A 19,638-nucleotide genomic window follows, 5' to 3' on the forward strand; every position below is an offset into this window, starting at 1 on the left:
TCCTTCTCCTTCTTACACCAACAACAAAACCCACGCCGCTGCGCAACCAACACCACCACCACTACGCAACCTACGCTCCTTGGAGGTGTTGTCTGTCTTCCTTCTCGCCGGCGTCGTCGCATGGTTAATACGGCCAAATTCGACCATGAAACCTCTACATCTAGAGGTATGTAGAGGTTTCATGGTCGAATTTGGCCGTATTAAACCAAATTCGATGGGAAATTAATATCCAATTTTGGTGTTAATGTGTGTTTTCTTGATTTTAATTTTCTTTCTCTTTTTTTTTGTTTTTTGTTTGTTAATTTTTGAGTTGTTAGGTTTTCGGCAGTAGTAGTGGTTTTGATTTTTTTTTTCTTTTTTTGTTAATTTTTGGGTGGTTGTTTGGTTAGGGTTGTGGATCAGGGTTTGGTTTAGGTGTGTTTGGGTGGTAGATCTGGATTTGGGTGGGTTAAGGTGGGGGTACTGGGTTCGGTTAGGGTGGGGGTACTGGGTTGTGGTGGTGGTGGTCAAGGTAGACGGTTTTCTTTTTTTAATTATTATTTTATTTTATATTGTGGGTGGTGGTGGAGGGTGGTGGTCAAGGTATACAGGGTGGGTGGGTACGGTGTTAGGTGGGGTGGTGGTGGGTGGAGGTGGGGTAAGTTGTGGTGGTCAATTTTTTAACAACATCCCTTTCCCCTTCTCCTTATATTTTACTGATGTTTTTTTTAAAAAATTTACAACAACAAAACCGCTACTTGAAGTAGCGGTTTCTATATTATAAACCGCTACTTGAAGTAGCGGTGTTCTGGGTGTAAACCGCTACTTGCTACTTCAAGTAGCGGTGTATGAAATTGAAACCGCTACTTGAAGTAGCGGTTTATACCCAAAACACCGTTACATCAAGTAGCGGTTTGTTACCGGACCGATAAAAAAAAACGGTTTTTTTCCCTGCGCTGACGTAGACGGTAGATTGAGAATTAAAAAATAAAAAGTGGTTATACTTTGGGAATTAGAGAATTTCCCAACATTATTTAGGGAAAGCACTCCTTTTTTCTTCTATTTACCTTTCTCTTCTTCTTCTTCCTTACCTCCATTAATTTTTTCTCTCTGTTTTCCTCTCCATTAATTTTTTTTTCTTTCCTTATAAGTAAATTTTCTTTCTTACCTCACTTTCCTTCAATCTTTAAATTTTTTAATTCTGCTACTTTGGATATTCTCCAATTCATTATTACTGTAGCATTCTCCATTATCTTCGTCGCGATCGTCACCATTTTCTTTTTCCTTTGTTTTCTACATTATTATAGATTTGGTTGTTATTCAAAAGAAATCATCAATTCAAGTTAGTTTTTGTGTTGTTGATTTTTAATTAGGTTAGATTTGGGGTGATTTCGTAATTGATTTTTCTGATTTTATAATTGGTGAATTTCAATTTGAGGAATTTGATGAATTTCAATTGATTTTTTGACGAGTCTAGTAAATTAGACTATTTCAACTCAATTTTTGAATTTTTTATGAATATTAATTTAATTAATGAGCTTTTGTGATGAATTACTGAGTTGCTGCATCTTTAATTTGTTTGTTATTATGAATTTGATTTTTTTAATTGAGTTGCTAATATTTGTGTATAATTTTTGGAAAAAAATACAAAGCTGCCATGACTACGACCGTATCAACTAATGTCATTTTGTAGGATCATTTTCAATATATAAACAACTTGACAAAGGTAGCACAAAAGAAATGCTTGAGAACAAGAATATGACACCTAATTTAAGAATTCGTTATGAATATGGTCCAAATGCATTTAGACCTATACTAGAATTACAGGGCCTTTAGAATGATAGGGAATGAAGTATCCACATATTGGTATGTAATAGAAATAAAGTGAAAATAAAAGGCCTTGATTGAAGGAAGGAAAGTTAAGAAGCAGTAAATAGTTGAAAAGAGTAACAAATACAAAGGTGCCATGACTATGACCATATCACCTCATAATCTCATATCATTTTGTAGGATCATTCGTTTTTGCCAATATAGAAATATATTGTGTTGTAATTAACATGCAATATTCGTTTTTCAAAAAACATTAAAAAAAAATCCTTCTTTTTAAAATACTTGTAAATAAAACAACCAAGAATTAGTAAATAATTAATCTAATAATCGAAGTGAGAAAATACTCTCAATAATTGTAACGATGTCAAACAAATATTTTATTTTTTTAAAAATGATACTCCGTACCAAGTAGTACATATGTAACTTGAAGCAACCTTCAATTTGACCAAGCCGGTGGTCACATTAAACACGAAATTCTTCTTGTATGGATTAAAAGTTCATCAAACTACTTGCTTATTAAAATAATAGCTTTATGAAAATAAATAAAATATTAATCCATACTTTATTCATTAATCTTCAAATTTATCGAAATAATAATTCAATAATACATAGTAAATATTAATCGCTGAGATTAACTAGGACTCCCTCTCATAGATAGTAAATTCAAGTTTATTGAAATAATAATTTATTCATTAATCATCCATCTTAATTCAGCAGCAATAATACTTAAAACACCTTCTAACTACTTCAAAAGCTAACAATCAGTTGCAATCATCAACAAACATCATCGCTTCCATAGAAAGGCAAGCACTCTTAAGGACTTAGCCAAACACCCAACCTCAGCAAACCTGAGAGTTATTAAATTATTGTATAGTCTTCCCCAAATTTTGACAACGAACTAATCGAAAACAACTGATATGATACGATAGAAAATAACAGACATAATACGGATAATATTATATATAATGGTAAATTACGATTCATCCATATAATGCATCCATTTGTAAGTCCGATTATGCGATAACCAACCTCGAGAAAGAGTCTCACCTTATAACTCACAGCATATACATGTAAAATAATACCATCATCATAAAGGTTTCACAATCTTAAGTCTCTAAAATAGCTTTGAATAATCTTCCTCACAATTGACAGGTTCTTTTTCAACAAGTTTTTGCTGTTGGTCAATCCTCATCCAATTCTCATTCAGCAAAAACAACTGCTCAACCATTCGAGGGGAGGCCCACCCTCTCTCCCTTAAGAGTTAAAACTTATATCGACAGCAAAATCATATAAATCAAACTACGAGTAAGCAAATTAGTAATCTAATATGCAAAGGTCTAACAAAATATGTTTAATCCACTCCTGCCCTCAAGAAATTCGGTATATCTATCTACAATACCGGAGGGGGATATCCAGAGGGCCTTCTTCAAGTGCACAAAATGGCAGCTGGAAGAAACACTAGATCCGATCAACTGTCCGAACCACTACTATTGCAACAGCAACTATTCAGGAGATTACCCATCTTGGGTTGATAGTTTGGCGATTGTCTTCATCACCATTACGTTCTTAGCAACCACAGTTTTGATGGTGGTGGGGATGATAGGAAGGAGAAAGGCAACTCCCCTTACTCGACTCAATCAGTTAAGGAGATACTTTCTTCCATCAGGTCCTATTTTCCTACCCATCATTCTTGTCATCATGGCAAAAGGACACAGGGTAAACTCTGTGTTCCCTATGTCGTACAATGGCCCTGCAATCCTCCACGTGGTTCGGATTTCTGCTCTTGCCTTCAATACTGAAACTAACAGCGACTTCAAGTATGTGTTCCTCGAGGCATCAACCATATCAGGAATCCTACATACAGCACTGTATTTGGACTCCATCATCTTGCCTTACTACACGGGTCTTGATGCCCTAATGTCGTCTAAATTCTCAGGTGAGTGCTTGTCCTGTGTCTGTAGGCAGCAGCCTCTAATTGTGGGAGGTATGCTAGTCTACAGGGGGTGGTCAGTAACCACCGCTTTGGTAGTGGCTACTCTGGTATTCAGAATATTCGGCAGGTTGACAACCGAAGAAAGCAAAGGGAAAACCATGTTGATGAAGTTTACTATGGAAAGTTTAAGTTGGATCTTAATGACTGTAGAATGTTTCTATCTACTAATCATTCCTCCACCAATGAGATCTTGGACAAAAGCAGCTAGTTTCAGTGGTGTTTTTGTTTTGATGTGTCTCCAACTTCTTAAAAAAATTACTACTTCTATTGTTGCCCAATACAATGGCAACTCGCAAATCCCGGATGGTAGTAGATAATTTTGCAACAAGAATGCAAAAAAACAGCGACATGTTTAAACAAACAAAATTCATTGTCATTTCATCAATAGCATATTTTTCATTGACAGGATATCATTCATGAAGGTATAATTAGAAAATTGAAATACATTGGCAAACTTAGCAAAATTTGAGGCTTTACAATTACCCTATGAGCCAAACTTTGGACACACAAATCAATGGGCAAATCACAAGAAAAATCTCCTCCGACTGGTGTCCATCTCCGGCTGTTTCAGATAAATAGCCAAAAAAAAAAGTTAATACACAAATTAACCACAAAAAAGAATGAACCTTTTTACAGCATTTTTTTCCCTGCTCAAACAGTAAAAGCAGTAACAAAATTACCTTATGAGTCCATTCAAATTCCCCGCCTTGAGTATCAAATGTGCCATGCTGCAGGCTTCTCAATTTCAATACAAACCGAGGGCCACATTCCTGCATAGAATATAAACTAACGGTTCAAGAATAATAACATTTGGTAAATTAACCTCATCTAGATCACCACATAAAATAACTGAACTATGTTCCATAAAAGAAATTTAAGATGAAACTTGGCATGCTGCAGCATGAAATTTCAAAATAGTAGAATTGGGGGGAGATGGGGTCAAAAAGAGAGGAGGAAAATAATTATAATGAAACCAAAAAATTACACACCTGCAGACGGGGCTTGACATAATCTGAAGCCTTCTTCTCGGCAGTAGGATCCTTTTTGGAGTCTACTTTCTTTGGATCTTTGGATTCAAATACATACCTAGCATGATACCAAGAACAAGAAATTGATAAAGCAGAATCTTCATGGAGTATAAATACCGTCTAGGTAGACAAGGCAACAAGCAATGTGTACCTATGGTGGCGAAAGAATATATAATCCCGCTGACAGTGAAAGGTAACAACCCGACGACCGCGAAATTCTGGTTTTTGGGGGAAGAGAGATTGTAACATTCTGAATGATACAAGAAAGGAAAACTGTCAGAAACCAGTCATAATACCTAAATGGAAGGGTCACTAGAAGCACAGATTAGCATGTTAGTACTATAGAGGAAATAAAGGAGACCTTCCAACACGACACCCAAGCCTTGTTGTGAAGTTATTTAGCATTAGCTCAGGCCAATGACTGGTCGGATTACCATGATTCTGCAAAAAAATAGTTTTATAAGCATAAAAAAGAGAGCACTAAACAATACAAAACTACTCAACCAATAAAACTTGAGGGGAAATACAGTCACATTACAGGTCTATTCAAGCTATCAATCCATTGATATAAAAAAATGTTTTATCGCAGAATATAATCTAGGCAAGTTGAAACTCTTTCAAGGCTCTTAAAGTGAATTATAATTCTTTACCCATCAGTATTAGAAATTTCAGACACAAAGATATTCACAGGATGGCCGACAAGATGATTGGACACTCTTACAAGGAACAAGTTACAGACCAGAATAACACATAGAGCTACGAACAGTGAAACAGCACAATACAAAGTAATATACTTTCCTTTTAGCTCAGGTGAGCAAGTCAGTAGTTCAGTACTATAAATGTCAATCTCAAATTAGGTGTATGTGTGTCGACTGTGTTGTATGACTTGTAACTTGACGTGCAGCCAAGGGCATAAAAGAAATGGAGATCCAAATGAGTTACAAATTCAGTTAAATTTTGCAAATATAGCTAATATGTGAGCCCTATAGAATGAAGAAAGGCCTTTGGTTCGCATAGTTTCCTAACCAGTAGACTTACGTACCTATTGGTAAATCTGGCCTACACGACCCTATAGGTGGGAAAGAAACATGTTTTTCTTAACTTGAAGTTGGCCACCGGGCCTTTCCTTTTTTTAGCTATGAGTGACTACGTTCCTTAAACCAAAGGACTACTAAAAAGGAACCCCTCATCACTGTTACCAGCAATGAGGTCAAGTGTTGTGTGCGTACCTGCACCATTCATATAGGGAATCGTTAACAAGATGACCAGAAAACGAAATTTAACGCTATTCTTTCTATCGAAAGACCGAAAAAAAGAAAAAATAGAAGTCAGGGTTGTAATAGCATCTTGTTAACAATAATAGCGTAAGCTTTTAGCCGGGAATTAGGCGGTTAGCTTTATTTGTATTACAATTCAAGAATTACAATATTTAAAACTGGTGACTAACCTTAATCTCTTTTCGTAATTTAAGTTTCGAAAGCTTGAAATGTGCAGTTGGTCCATCAGGTAAGCCGATGATTAAGAGAGCATCTATGACACCAAATCAGAGAAAAACATTATAAGATACTGAAAAAAAAAATAAAAAAATTGATAGCGTACGTTGAGCTATATGACTTTCCAGTCAAAGCGTTACATACAGCCACATAAGCAAAAGACGACAAGATAAGGGCAAGGGCCAGATTAAACCTTCTATATTAAAATTTAGTTCTGTCGATTGGAGAAAAACGACACTGACCTGGTTCTCTTCTATTTGTATGGACAACAATCAAAGTAGTGAAATCCTTTTTAGTTGCATAAGTCACAATCTACAAAAGTTGTTAAAGAAGACAGGAAAATAAGATATTCGGCAATGAGAAAGATAATTTGTTATCTATATTATATGGTAAAAGAGGAGACAAATTCCAACCTTCTTCAAGTCGTAGGTTCCTCTCTTATGGTAAGAGGAATTTGGGATCACTTGAACTAATTCTTTGATAAACTCAGGTCCTCTCTGAAGACAGCATAAAAGATAAAAATCAGGCTATATGCATTCAAATTGCAGAATATATTAGGAACCACTCCGTATCAATATATGCAGTTGTATACAAGCATGAATACATTTTTGTATCACATCGACATCAAAATGAAGCCGTTATCGTTTCAGCACTAGCTACTTTACACCACAGAAACATCCCAACATGCAGCAAGCCAGGAGCCTAACAAGCAATTGCCTCCATGTATTTCAACAAACAGGTACCAAGAACAAAAATTGTAATGCTTATTCCATACTCAACCCTCACCCATCAAGTATGCAAAGTACATGAAGTACTTCTCAAGGCAGCTGCTATGCCCAGCTGAAATGAGGGAATACAATCATCACAGTCAATGAATGTTTAGAGCTACACGTACATCGTTATCAATCATCAATTGTATCTCAACATAAAAGGGGGAAAAAAGACTATTTCCTATGTCAAAACATAGTTGCTCATTATCTTAACCCCTTGTTATAAAGGAAAAGGCATGAAAATTAGCTTACTAAACAGCCCTTTGTGATGGCTAGACCATTCCCACGCTCTTCCCATCACTGGACTTGTGCAGGAGCATGTTAATAAGTCTATAAACCATTAGCACCTTACAAATAAGATGACAAATTCTTCTGAACTCCAGTAATAGTTTTTAAAACTATCATTTCCAAAAACTTGTGGAGCATTTTAAAAGGGTAGAAAGAAATCACAACATAAGTAATCAGTTATTTTGAATTGGCCTAGACCTAGATAGAATTAATTACCTTCAAACGTAAAGTTTAATAGGAATTATTAATCATTTTGGTACCCGAATTGAAAGTATAAATAGCACCGAATCAATTGCACAAACAACAATTCCTTTTGAAGTATACACATTAAAAATTACTTAGCAACAAGGATCATGTAAAAAACAATAATAGGGTAACACCACCCAAAAATACAAATAGCCTTACTCCGTATTTCCAAGCGCTATCTACACTAATTCATTGCTTTCATGTAATCATTCATTTCACATTTCACTATACATGTCATTGATAAGCTAACATCATTCTCATGCACATTCAAAAACAACAGCCTAGAGCGAAAGAAATATGCAAACATGATAAACAATCGCAAATGTAATAACAACGGCAAGTGAAAGGAGAAGATCATACAGTGGAGTTGAAACGGCATGTAGTGATCATAACATTCTGAGCACGCTGCCCTTTCAAAACCGCACTAAATTCATCAGTATCCAATTCCGCAAACAACTGCAACAAAAAATGCACACATTATTTCAACAATTCAACCACATTTCTAGCTTTATAAACAAAATCAAGACATTACATAAAAAATTAAACTATGACAAACAATTTATCAACAATTTAACCACATTTCAAGCAATATAAACGAGATTAAGACAATAAATTAAAAAAAAAAACCTCTTCATCATCAGGCTTGCAAACAGTCTCATCAGCTTCCCTAGTATTCTCAATCGTACGAGGAATAGGCCTTGGAGGAAGCTACAAACCACAAAATCAAAATCAATCTCAGCCGTTAAATCAAGCACCAAATCGAAATCAAACGATTGAGATGAAGAGAGAGAAAAAGAGAACCTCTTCACCGAGTTCAAGAGCGCGTTTATCAGCAGCATCACGAGCTTTGGTCTTCTTACGCTTATCAAGCTTCTTCTCGTGTTTAATCTTAGCGTGAATTTCAGATCTTTTGGCTTTGTTCTTAATCATGGAAGGTAGAAGTTGTTCCTTCTTGAAGGTAGAAGTTGAAGGTTTAGCAACTTCTCCGTTGGTTTCGCCGCCATTGTTGGAAGCTTCTTTCTCTCTCTTGTTCCCTGCCATTTTCTCTCTCTAGAATTCTGGAGGGTTTAAGGTATGGCAGTCGGAAAACGGAGGTCGGAAGGAGAGGTGTTAGCTAGGGTTTAGTTTGACTCGGGGAAGAGTGGAAGCTGATAGTTGGAGATTTTTTGGTTTTAATGTAATGGGCCGCTGTCTTATTTCTTCGGTTGGGCCTTTCCTTTTTTTTTTTTGAAAAGGTAAGAAAAAAAGAAGGAATTAGAAAGATAGAATTAGGACCCCTCTTTACGAGGGGCGACCCTAAAACATTTGAGGAGAGAATAGGGTACAAAGCCGAAGAAGAGCAAAAAGAAATGTCCAATTTGTCGGTGACAAGATGCCCAACATTAATGTAAGGAAAATTTAAGGACGGAGTTGAACAACTTTAATTTTTTTCCTTTTAAAGAGTAGAGGGAGCGACAAGGGCAAGTGATGTAGACAAGATATCTTAGGTTTTGAGAACACCCCTTAAGATTTGGTCTTATTAGATACTCATAATGCAATGAAAGCTACGCTCTAGTCTAAGAATATGATTCCGAGTTTCAAGAAAATTTGGTGGATAGATTTTTTATTATTATTATTATTTTTTATGAAAAATTTAGTGAGTAGATTACAAATGTAGACGATAAACCAATAAATATATTATAGCCTCATTCAACCAATTACACAAAATCTATATATATAAAATGATACTAGTATAAAAGCCCGTAAAAAAAAAAAAAGAAAAAAAAAAAAAAGGAAAAAAAACAATATAAATGCACTTCAAAATGAGACTGTACTCTGTAGCACAAGTAGATTTTGTATTGCTCGACTGGGAAAGCTTTTTTTTTTTTTTTTTAATTGAGCAATTTTCTCAAAAAGAGCATTATTGCTATACTTTTGTATAATTGTAACTAATACGAAGTACAATACAAAATGGTTCCAACAGGTTTTACTAATTTCCAAAGAACTTGATAATCTTATTGTTTAGAGAACAAATACATCAAATTGAGCTACAAGGGGCATTCTGAATTGGAGGAGACTCAAATAATGTTGATCCCAGTTGCAGAATTTCCATGGCATTCCACTGCTTCAGCTGGCCTATTGATGTTATGTTGCGCTTCATTACTTTTACCCCACAATAGCATATATAGACCACATATAACCGTGATGGATCCTATAACACTGTTAACAACACAAATCAAAATGAGAAATATGAATTTGATCAAAAGGAAGTGAAACAACTAATTATGTAACAAAGCGAAGAAAACAGACCTTCCAAGATAAATTTGTTCATGAAAGAAGGCGAAATCCATTATGGTAACAAAAATTGGTATGAAAGGGCTGAATGCTGCAGTAAACACTGGGCCCTTCTGTTCAACGCACCATGACATACCAACATAGCATAGTCCTGACCCCGAAATTCCCTGCATTTATAAAAAACATCAACAGATTTCTTCATGTTCTTAAAGCATAATCTTATTTACAAAATTGTATGCAATCAACTTAAACCTTAGCTTACAGGAAAGAATATCTTGGAAATTGATGAGTTTCTCTGGTGCATAAAGGAAGATTTTGAGAATCCTTAAAAGTAATCCCAAAAGAAATAATTGGTGGGGACCTTTGATAGTGAATTATTGATTAACTAATTTATGCTAAAGATTGATATTGGCTTATTAACTACAATATCGAGACTAAAAACTATGATTGCAGCAAATAATAATTCGTACTTACAGCAAATAGCACAGTAAAGATTTGCAGCTTTCCCCTCAGAATCCATATTGCAATGTCTCTGTTGATGGCAAAGCATAGAATTGCTGATTGAACAGCACCAAAAGATGACATCAAGGCTGTGCTCGAGTATTTACGTGGGTATTTCTTGCCAATCTTTGACTGTATAAGAAACCATCCAGACCAACACACGGCGCTTGACAGAAGGAAAATTGAACCAAGAATCCATTTTTCCTTGCTGCCAGACTTAGAAGGCGTACTCAAATGCTTAGCATGATATGTGGACAGTGGAATTCCTCTGTACAGGATGAGTAGTATAGCTCCACCGATGCAAGTAAGTGAACCTAACACTTTAGCTATCCCATGTTTGCTTCTCAAGTACACTTTCTCTTGCCTGCAAAAGTTCAATGCAGTTAAGACTTATTATATTTTTACAACAGATGTGCTAAATGTGCTATTAGGAATGTGAAACTTCATCTCACCCTAGAGGTGAAGCCAAAAGGAAAGTGAATACAGGGCTCATATTGGCGAATGCACTAGAAAATACAGCAGATGTGTATTGTGTCCCAAGAAGATACAGGTACTGAGTGAGCGTTGCCCTGAAAACAACCATCAATTCACCAATTCTCCACAGTTTAAGTAAGCTATCTCAAAGAACAAAAACTTCATTCTTTCAAAAGGGGAAGGGGAAACCAACATCAGGTATGTAAGCAACAACTGTTTCTCTCACCCAATGAGAGCACTAAAGAAGGTATAGCATAAGATTGAAGTTGTGAGCTTTACTCCACTTTGCCTGCAAACATAGTACATACCTTAGCACCCACATTGATTTTTTAACCAATGTTTTCTATAGACTTATTTATATCAGGGATTGTTGCACATAATAAGTCAATTCAAACAGTGTTTGCAGATGATTTACCTTTCACAGAAGTAGGCAATGGGTGCCAAAAATATTGAAGCAGAAGTCAGTCTGTATGTGATTATAACCAACTGATTTGAACCCTCGTCAAGAATCTTCTTAAATAAGATGTTTAATACTGCAATCACAAAGTAAACAGCCAATATTACAGCAACAGGCTTCCATTGCTGATATCCCGCCATAGGCTAGGTTACACTTTATCTTTCCTTCTTTGTTGCCTTTAGTAGCAAATGTTAGCCAGACTGATCAAACCCCAGCAATGTTAACACTCAAACATCTTATATTTAAGAAAGAAATAGTAAATACGAAACAGTAACACTAAAACTAGACATATCCCATCATCTGCTTTTTCAAGAAAGAAGTTCGCATCAACACAATTTATATTCTATTTTTTGTTAACTTTTGGTTGATCCTTCCCAACATTTCAAATAACAGTGGACTTTGCCAAGGTCACACGCCTTCGTCATCATCCCAATAACCTCATAGAGTGATCATGAATCACTTTACACTTACCAGATTAGGAGATGTTCTTCATTTCCATTTAGAGTGTGATGTACAACAAGGCATAACCTTCTTTTTGACGGAATCTTATTCTAACAAGACAGCAGAATGACCAAAAACGGAATAGCCTCAAGTGCAATTAACCAACAAGAATAATATGTCATATCATATAACTATTAGTGTATATCAATTAACCAACACATTCAGAAGCCATTAAATAAGATTATACAGCATATGTACATATTTACACTTGCTATTAGTGTATCTTAGAATAATATGTGTTAGGATACTGTTTCCAGATACAGAGATGTGCACATGCTCAAGAAAGTAGAACATCTTGCAAAAGTAGGATTTGGTAAATATATATCATAAACACAAATTTTCTTTTAAGACTTCCAATATCACCACTCTGTGGCGCCTTACAAAAGTTACAAACATACCTTTCAGATACTTGTTGCTTATACAAGACAAACATACCTTTCAGATACTTGTTGCTTATACAAGAATTATTGTCTTTGAATGACCAAAGAACCTCAGAAACTTTATGTAGTACATTGGATGCTAGTTAGTGTAGCCAAATGCTGTCTATGACTCTATGCTTACATTTCTAATTAGAGAACTAGCAGAATATATAGGATAAAAAAGACAGCTTCAATATGCCATATGGCTGTTGGCCTCACAGAACTGATATGAGATTAATTACCTTATTTAGGCTAGACTGAGTAGTGTTTGGTAAAGAGAGCTAGTGTAGATAGTGTTAAACATCACTGCCATTAATGGCATGTATCCACACTTCTGCTAAATGAGGGAAAATTGCCTTTCTGGTCCTGACCAACGATCCTATGCCACATTAAACCAGTTTCAATTGAGCATCTTATATCGGTGTCCAAATTTATTGTCAAAATAATCTGTCAGTGTGTCAGAGAAAGCATTATACCATGTATCAGTAAATTATATGACTTGCTAAATAGAAGTAAATAACTAAGTTCTAAATCAATACTATAACAGAAATCATTATCTTTTAAATAGGATTACTGGAATATACAATAGGCTCAGTACTGATCCAGAATTTGTTGAGTATGGTATAACACTTCAAAGTATAAAGCTGTAGGGAAATAGTTATCTTAGATGCCATGATACTGGCTGGAACCATAGATGGTGAGGTGGTTCTGGATTATCTATTTTTCGCTCTCCTATTAGGAGGAAAGTAGGCTTCCATCCATGGCTTAACATTGGCAAAAATTAACTATTAGCTAATACAATAATGGTGACCAAGGCATCACATGGAGGAAAGTAAAAGCTAGGGAGGGGAAGGTGGGAAGAGTACAAACACGGATGACAATTATTCTCACAACTAGAGGGAGGTTGAATAATATCTGAAATTTGTTATTGTTTTTCACTAAAGTGTTTAACATTTTAATACAATATATGTTGCTCATAATATTATAAAGATACAAAATTGATATCTATGATGGATAGCATTTCTGGAAGAACATCTTGAGAGTTCATATTAATTTAAATAATTGAAAATTTGAAAGCAGTGACTAAGGTCCATAATATGCCAAAGTTGGATATTTCAAAGTGAGTATTCTTTAATTTGACTTAAAATCTCACGTAGGTTTTGATGACGTGAGGTTTTATATAAATTCCGGAGCATAGATGAATGAAACCAAACTAAGAGGGGCATCCAGAACTGGTGACATGAATAATGCCAATTGCAGTTGCAGAACTTTCATTGCATTGCACTGCCTCAGCTAGCTTGATTATGTTTTCTTGTGATGCCTCTCTGCTTTTACCCCACAGAAGAATATAGAGACCACAAATTATCAGGATTGATCCTATAACACTGTAACAACCCAGAAAGCAGAAGGGGAATGAGTACTAATGATTAAATTTAATTAAAAAAAAAAGTAAAACAAAAGGAAATTTAGATTTTATACAACTAATATTCCCCTTGTCTGAAATTCTCAATTAGAAAACTACTAGTAAAAGAAAAATATTTTTGTACATGATGTACAAACTTTGAATAGTCAAATAAAGAAGTCATTTTCTACCTTTGTCCCCCTTTTTAAACATGACATTAACTTCTATTAGTGGCTATTAGGGATAAAGAAGTATTAGTATTAATGAATTCAGAAACAAAGTGAAAGAAACAAACCTTCCAAGGTAAATTTGTTCATGAAAGAAGGACAAATCCATTATTGCTATATAAATCTGTATGGAAGGGCTGAATGCTGATGTGAAGACTGGGCCCCTCTGTTCAACACACCAGGATATCCCAACATAGCATAGCCCTGATCCTAAAACTCCCTGCAATTAGCACAATAATGATTTTATCTTGCTCAAAAAGCTCCAGTCTCGTAAAAGTAAAAAATTCCTAGGCTATTCGATGTCTTTGGTTCTACAAAATGCATAAAGGCAGTTTCTGAAAATACATTAAGTCATCCCTGTTATAACAATTAGTCTGGCCTTCGATAATTCTTTACTAATCATTTATAAATATTTAAATGTAAAAAGGAACAATATTTTGATTCAAAAACTAATAGATTACAATTCACTAGTTTACCACATTAAGAAAAGGAGGTCCAAACCATACTTACCGCAGCAAGGACAGTAAAGATCTGCAGCTTTCCAGTAAAAATCCATACGGAGATATTCCTGTTGATGGCAAAGCATAAGATTGCTGACTGAACAGCCCCAAAAGCAGACATCAAAGCAGTGCTCATATACTTGCATGGATATCTTTTGCCAATCCTTGATTGTAAAAGGAACCAGCCAGACCAGCATAAGATGCTGAGCACAAGGAAAATTGATCCAAGGATCCATCTATGCTTGCTGTCAATCTTACCAAACATACTCAAGTTATTAGCATTGTATAGAGAAGTCCTTGAGTAAGTTGCTTTGTTAAGTGGAATTCCTCTGTACAAGATCAATAAAAGAACTCCCCCGATGCAGATAAGTGAACCCAACACTTTAGCTATCTTGCCAGTGCTTTTAAAGTTCACACTTTCTTGCCTGAGAAAAGCTGAAAGCAGTTACATAACTTTCCTTTCAGCAAACTCCTACTAGACAAAGTAAAAAAAAAAAAAAAAAAAAGAATTCCTACCCTAGTAGTATAGCCAAAAGGAAAGTGAAGACAGGAGTCATGTTGACAAAGGCAGTGGCAAAGGCAGCAGATGTGCATTGGATTCCAAGAAGAAACAGATACTGGGTGAGTGTTGCCCTGAAAAAATCTTATCTTTTCACTTATTTTTCCACATTTGAGTTGCAAGTTTATAGAAAAAACAAAATGGTACAATGAAGAAAAAACAGAAGCAAAAATTAGTATTTGAACATAATTTTCTTGCTCACCCAATTAAAGCACTGACAAAGAGATAACATAAGATTGGAGGTGTGAGCTTAACATTCAAACCTTTTCTCCTGCAACAACAATCAAGACATTAATTCCCTGCACCTTGTTATTTGTTCTTTCCATTTTCTTTTATGAATCAAGAATTTTGCTCACACAAATACCTTTCATAGAAGTAGGCAATAGGCATCAAAAAAATTGCAGCAGTGGTTAGCCGATATGTTACTATAACTAAATGACTCTTTCCCTCATCAAGGATCTTCTTAAATAAAAGGTTTAAAACAGCCATCACAAAGTAAATAATCAGTATGACAACAACAGGCTTCCATTTCTGACATCCTACCATCTGGAAGTTTATGCTTTCTTTTTTGTCCATTGTTTTTTACTACAACAAAAAGCTTGAGCAGACTGATCTACATGCAGTGGTATATAAGCACATACAAATGAAAGGATAAACATGGTTAAACTGATAGTGTCACATCATTTGCTTTTCTAATAAAAAATTCTTTATATACACTTTTATTATCATTCGCTTGCCTTTGTGTTGATTCTCCAGACAGACCACACAGTTCAAAATCAGGACGAAGATTGCCAATGTCACACATGTTCGTCAATCCAGTGACTGCACAGGTGATCATGCTTTTTGGCTGGCACTCTACAATTACCAGAAGTTAAGTAATTTTCTTCATTGCATTTTGAGTGCGATGCAAAACAAGGCATATCCTTCTTTTGAACAGAATCTAATTCTTATTACAAGACAACAGAATGACTTGCAGCCTCATGCTGAATGAGTCACTGAACAATATGTCATATCATGTAACACATTGGTCAGCCAGTACACAGCAGTAATACAGCATTAACATTAACTAAGAATTTATGTGTAAAATAAATCTAGTTACTATGGTAAGAAGATTTATTACTTGTACTTTTTTCTGCCTTTTAAGAATTTATTGCCCATTTATAGTCATGAACATGGCAAATAGACACAACCTTTTGCAAAAGTCAAATATGACATATCTGCGAAGGAGATTTTTTTAGTGTATAGACTGTAGAGGTTGTTGAAAGAAACAGAGAAGGTTCGACAGATGAGAGAATTTACCCCATGATAAATAGAAATGAGCAACTAAAAAAAGACATATTTTAATCTTAGTTCTTTGTAGAACAGTAATAAAGCTAACTCAAAGTTACCAGCACTTTGAATGGCTACCCCAGGAATAGATCTTTCTAATACTGTAGTTGATTTCGTTGTCTGATTCAAGTTATAGTCATTGAACAACTAGATGGCCTCTAAAAGTGTAATACAGTAAAACAAAAGCAGATCAGTCTAATCAAATGCTGAGCGTTTGCTGAAAATGCATATTTGAGAACAAAGATGACAAGCGTGCTATAAGAGAGAGCTTCAATAATGTCATAGGGATGCTGGCCGCATGATGTTCAGATAAAATCATGCTCAGTTATGCTGTATGACACAAATGATTTCCTATGTTGAAGGTTTGATTAGATATGAAATCACTTATATTTTATTCAGTAGGAAACTGCATGCACAAAATTTTCAAAGGGGTGGTTTAAGGATTTTGATATCCATGGTTAAATGACCTTTTTTAATTTGTTGGTCTAAAGGTGACCATCTATATATTTTCCAAATAAATCCATAAATCCCTCCCAAGTCCTTGCTGATGAGGTTTAATCCACTGCACACTAGGTTCCCCAGATCATCTTATACTATAATCTAACACTTACTTTCTCCTGATGCTTCTTCATCGGCTGACTCAAAAAGCCAATCAGGCTCACATCAGTAATGGTTATAGACACAAGTCGCACAAGTACAGATCTATACAGTAGAAATATACCATAATTTTGCAGCATTGACCTACATTATTTTCTTGTACAAAGCTATATAGGATCCCATAATAAATGACATATGGTCAGTGGAATCAATAAGGAAATTAAGACTGATCAATCATGCAGTATTGTGGAATGAAATCAAAAGTGAATCCTAGAACTAGTGGCTGTTAGCCTTACCCCTAACTAATCAGACTATCTTGTATAGATTTAGCACACTTTAAGTATTAGTGTGAAAGTGTACAGCTTGAACTAGAAAGATAGGATTTTGCATTTTTGTTCAACACTTAATGGACAAGTCGAGATAAGAAGAAAACTCAATTGATCTATACAATTGCATACATTAGACTGATAAGACAGGAGCAAAAATCTAAGGAAAAAACCTTAAAAAACACACAAGCTAAGGAACCCTTTTTTATCAAATAAGCAACATTCATGAATCATTATATAACTCAGAAAGAGCCAAAGAGGGATAGGAACACACAATTACAAAGTGAAACTTCGAGGGACTCCAACAAGGATACTAATTGGTCTTATCTTTTGTCTCTTCAAGGGATGATGACTTGAACCATGGGATCCAAACTGAGGTAGTCTTTTGGTATTGTCGGTATGCTTCAGCTCTGAAGGGTTGCTTAAGCATTCTCTCCTCAACCAGAACAGTCACATAAGCTAAGCACAAGGTATTAACAAAGGCTCCTACGAATATCCACCCTTGTCCAAGGCTCCATGCAAAGATACCAAGTCCCCACCACCACAGCTGCTCCCCAAAGTAGTTTGGATGCCGCGAGTACTTCCACAAGCCATCCTCCAAAGTGGGTAAGAACGGCTTCCCAGAAGCCTTCAACTCCGCATTCTTGGTGGAAAACTCGTGGAGCTGAGTGTCAGCATAGTAAGCAACAACTATACCAGCAAAGCACACAGCAATGGCTACAATATCCCAAATGCTCCATGGTGCTTCAACAGTGTGTATGGTGTAGTAGGGCAAGGTTAATCCCATCAAAAAAATCTGTAATACATTTAGAAATTTCTCGGTCTTAGTCTTTTACAGGTCCTTATAAAGAGAGCTTAACCTTAACTCTTCTAAAGAAACTTACATTGCTTACAAATCTACTGCATTTAAACAACAAAATCATACTTGCACATTTCCTTAAGATCACACAACTGAAATAGAAACACGTGAAATTCGGCCTCAAATCACAGGACCAACTTGAACATACTTAATCTTCATATAAAAATCTAAAAAGTAAAACAAAAAATACATGGAAAAGTAAGAATCATACCTGCTGAGCAAAATAGATGGCAAAAAAGGAGACCCACCACCAATTTTTGCCATACTGTTGGCGCATATCAGTGAAACGCCAGTCCTCCCTAGCACCCCATTGCCAATTTTCGCGGCGAAAATAGTTATGAGAAAGCCTTAAACTCCAAAGAAATGTCAACATTATAACAATTCTAGACCTCCACATATTATAAGTTGCTATTGGGTGAGTTGCATAGTAGTAAGCTAACAGCAATGGAATCACTGTCCAATATGGATCAATCATCTGCACCCAAAATAAAACCCGACAAAAAAATTAGTACATTTCCCTAAATTTTCAAAAATCTGATCAAATTTCACACCCTAAAACATCTCAAACTTACAAATTACATAATATAAACAAACCCCAGAATGTAAATTTAACAATTCTTCAAAAATAACTACTCAAATTCAAAATAAAAAAGTGCCCATTTAAGTTCAAGAAGTAGTGATCATACCCAGTGGCTGGATTGGAGATGACCAATAGCCCAGAACATGACATTGATGTTGAAGAAGAAGAAAAGATTGGCAAGAAGGAAAGGGTTGTGGTAGCACCATGACCAAAGGGAGGAGAGAGAATGCTCAGAATCAGAGTAATGGTTAAGGAAATATATGTAGAAGAAGATGGAAGGAAGAGGGGCTAAGAATGCTATGATTGCATTTTTAAGATTGCTATGGTTGCTTTTGGTTTTGCCCATGTTTGATAAATTATGGTTTTGAATTTGGGGAATTGTTGTGAAATTGGTGGGTTTTTCTGGGTTTTTGAGAAGAAGGGGATGATGAGAATCTGGCAATTTGGGGGTTTTGGAGTGACAAATAGAGGTTTGTTAAGAGGGGTTTATATAACTCCATGAAAATGATCACTTGTGAGAAGCGAGATGTTGAAAAATCAAATTCAATTGATTGTTTTGTTTGCCACTCTTTTCTACATTGCTTGCATAAAGTGAACATCCTTAATAAGAAATTAAGTGTGGGGTTTCCTTCAAAAATAAATAAATAATTAAGTGTGGGGTTCCTCTAGGACTTGTATGCTCTATTACGGATAAACCTGTCAATTCGGATCAAATATCGGGTTGTTTGGATCATTTGTTTGAGTGGTTTGGATTGCTTGGATCATTACAAGTTATGATAAATGGGTCAAATCGTGTCTATTTTGGGTCATTTGGGTTGGGTTCGGGTTCTTGCTCAGTAAAACGGGTTGGGAATCGGGTCGGGCTAGAAATTGACAGGTCTAAAATCTAATTACGGAGTACTAGTTAGTTTGGGATACTTCCCTTGTCACTTATTAATTGTCCTACTGGTATATTTTACTTAAATTTAATTTTGAGTGTGTATTGTTTATCTGAATTTATTTTATT

At 35.5% G+C, this 19,638-nt stretch overlaps 5 protein-coding genes across 5 annotated transcripts; 1 reads left to right on the forward strand and 4 right to left on the reverse strand.

Moving 5' to 3' along the window:
- The first annotated feature begins 2,981 nt into the window (after window positions 1-2,981).
- Window positions 2,982-4,201, forward strand: LOC110725216. Its single transcript, XM_021904700.1, has one exon. The coding sequence runs from the start codon at window positions 3,157-3,159 to the stop codon at window positions 4,117-4,119; it is 963 nt and encodes a 320-aa protein (XP_021760392.1). The 5' UTR covers window positions 2,982-3,156; the 3' UTR covers window positions 4,120-4,201.
- Window positions 4,154-8,850, reverse strand: LOC110725213 (ribosome production factor 1-like). The gene is made up of 11 exons (XM_021904697.1): window positions 8,429-8,850; window positions 8,255-8,335; window positions 7,988-8,083; window positions 6,737-6,820; window positions 6,566-6,635; window positions 6,278-6,360; window positions 5,192-5,271; window positions 4,982-5,080; window positions 4,792-4,888; window positions 4,483-4,572; window positions 4,154-4,364 (listed from the first exon to the last, which is right to left on the reverse strand). The coding sequence occupies exons 1-11, from the start codon at window positions 8,666-8,668 to the stop codon at window positions 4,326-4,328; spliced, it is 1,059 nt and encodes a 352-aa protein (XP_021760389.1). The 5' UTR covers window positions 8,669-8,850; the 3' UTR covers window positions 4,154-4,325.
- A 130-nt stretch (window positions 8,851-8,980) lies between these two features.
- On the reverse strand, window positions 8,981-12,139 carry LOC110725214 (WAT1-related protein At3g30340). The gene is made up of 6 exons (XM_021904698.1): window positions 11,292-12,139; window positions 11,103-11,165; window positions 10,855-10,971; window positions 10,376-10,766; window positions 9,917-10,068; window positions 8,981-9,826 (listed from the first exon to the last, which is right to left on the reverse strand). Exons 1-6 carry the CDS (start codon window positions 11,471-11,473, stop codon window positions 9,685-9,687), a joined length of 1,047 nt encoding a protein of 348 aa, XP_021760390.1. The 5' UTR covers window positions 11,474-12,139; the 3' UTR covers window positions 8,981-9,684.
- Window positions 12,140-12,202: 63 nt separating this feature from the next.
- LOC110725212 (WAT1-related protein At3g30340-like) lies at window positions 12,203-17,168 on the reverse strand. Its single transcript, XM_021904696.1, has 6 exons — window positions 15,306-17,168; window positions 15,144-15,212; window positions 14,899-15,015; window positions 14,393-14,807; window positions 13,951-14,102; window positions 12,203-13,638 (listed from the first exon to the last, which is right to left on the reverse strand). Exons 1-6 carry the CDS (start codon window positions 15,515-15,517, stop codon window positions 13,467-13,469), a joined length of 1,137 nt encoding a protein of 378 aa, XP_021760388.1. The 5' UTR covers window positions 15,518-17,168; the 3' UTR covers window positions 12,203-13,466.
- A 120-nt stretch (window positions 17,169-17,288) lies between these two features.
- LOC110725215 (uncharacterized protein C594.04c-like) lies at window positions 17,289-19,173 on the reverse strand. Its single transcript, XM_021904699.1, has 3 exons — window positions 18,739-19,173; window positions 18,264-18,527; window positions 17,289-17,989 (listed from the first exon to the last, which is right to left on the reverse strand). The coding sequence occupies exons 1-3, from the start codon at window positions 18,976-18,978 to the stop codon at window positions 17,507-17,509; spliced, it is 987 nt and encodes a 328-aa protein (XP_021760391.1). The 5' UTR covers window positions 18,979-19,173; the 3' UTR covers window positions 17,289-17,506.
- Between the last annotated feature and the right edge of the window lie 465 nt (window positions 19,174-19,638).

Source organism: Chenopodium quinoa, unplaced genomic scaffold, assembly GCF_001683475.1.
Source record: "Chenopodium quinoa cultivar QQ74 unplaced genomic scaffold, ASM168347v1, whole genome shotgun sequence".
Lineage (NCBI taxonomy): Eukaryota > Viridiplantae > Streptophyta > Magnoliopsida > Caryophyllales > Amaranthaceae > Chenopodium > Chenopodium quinoa.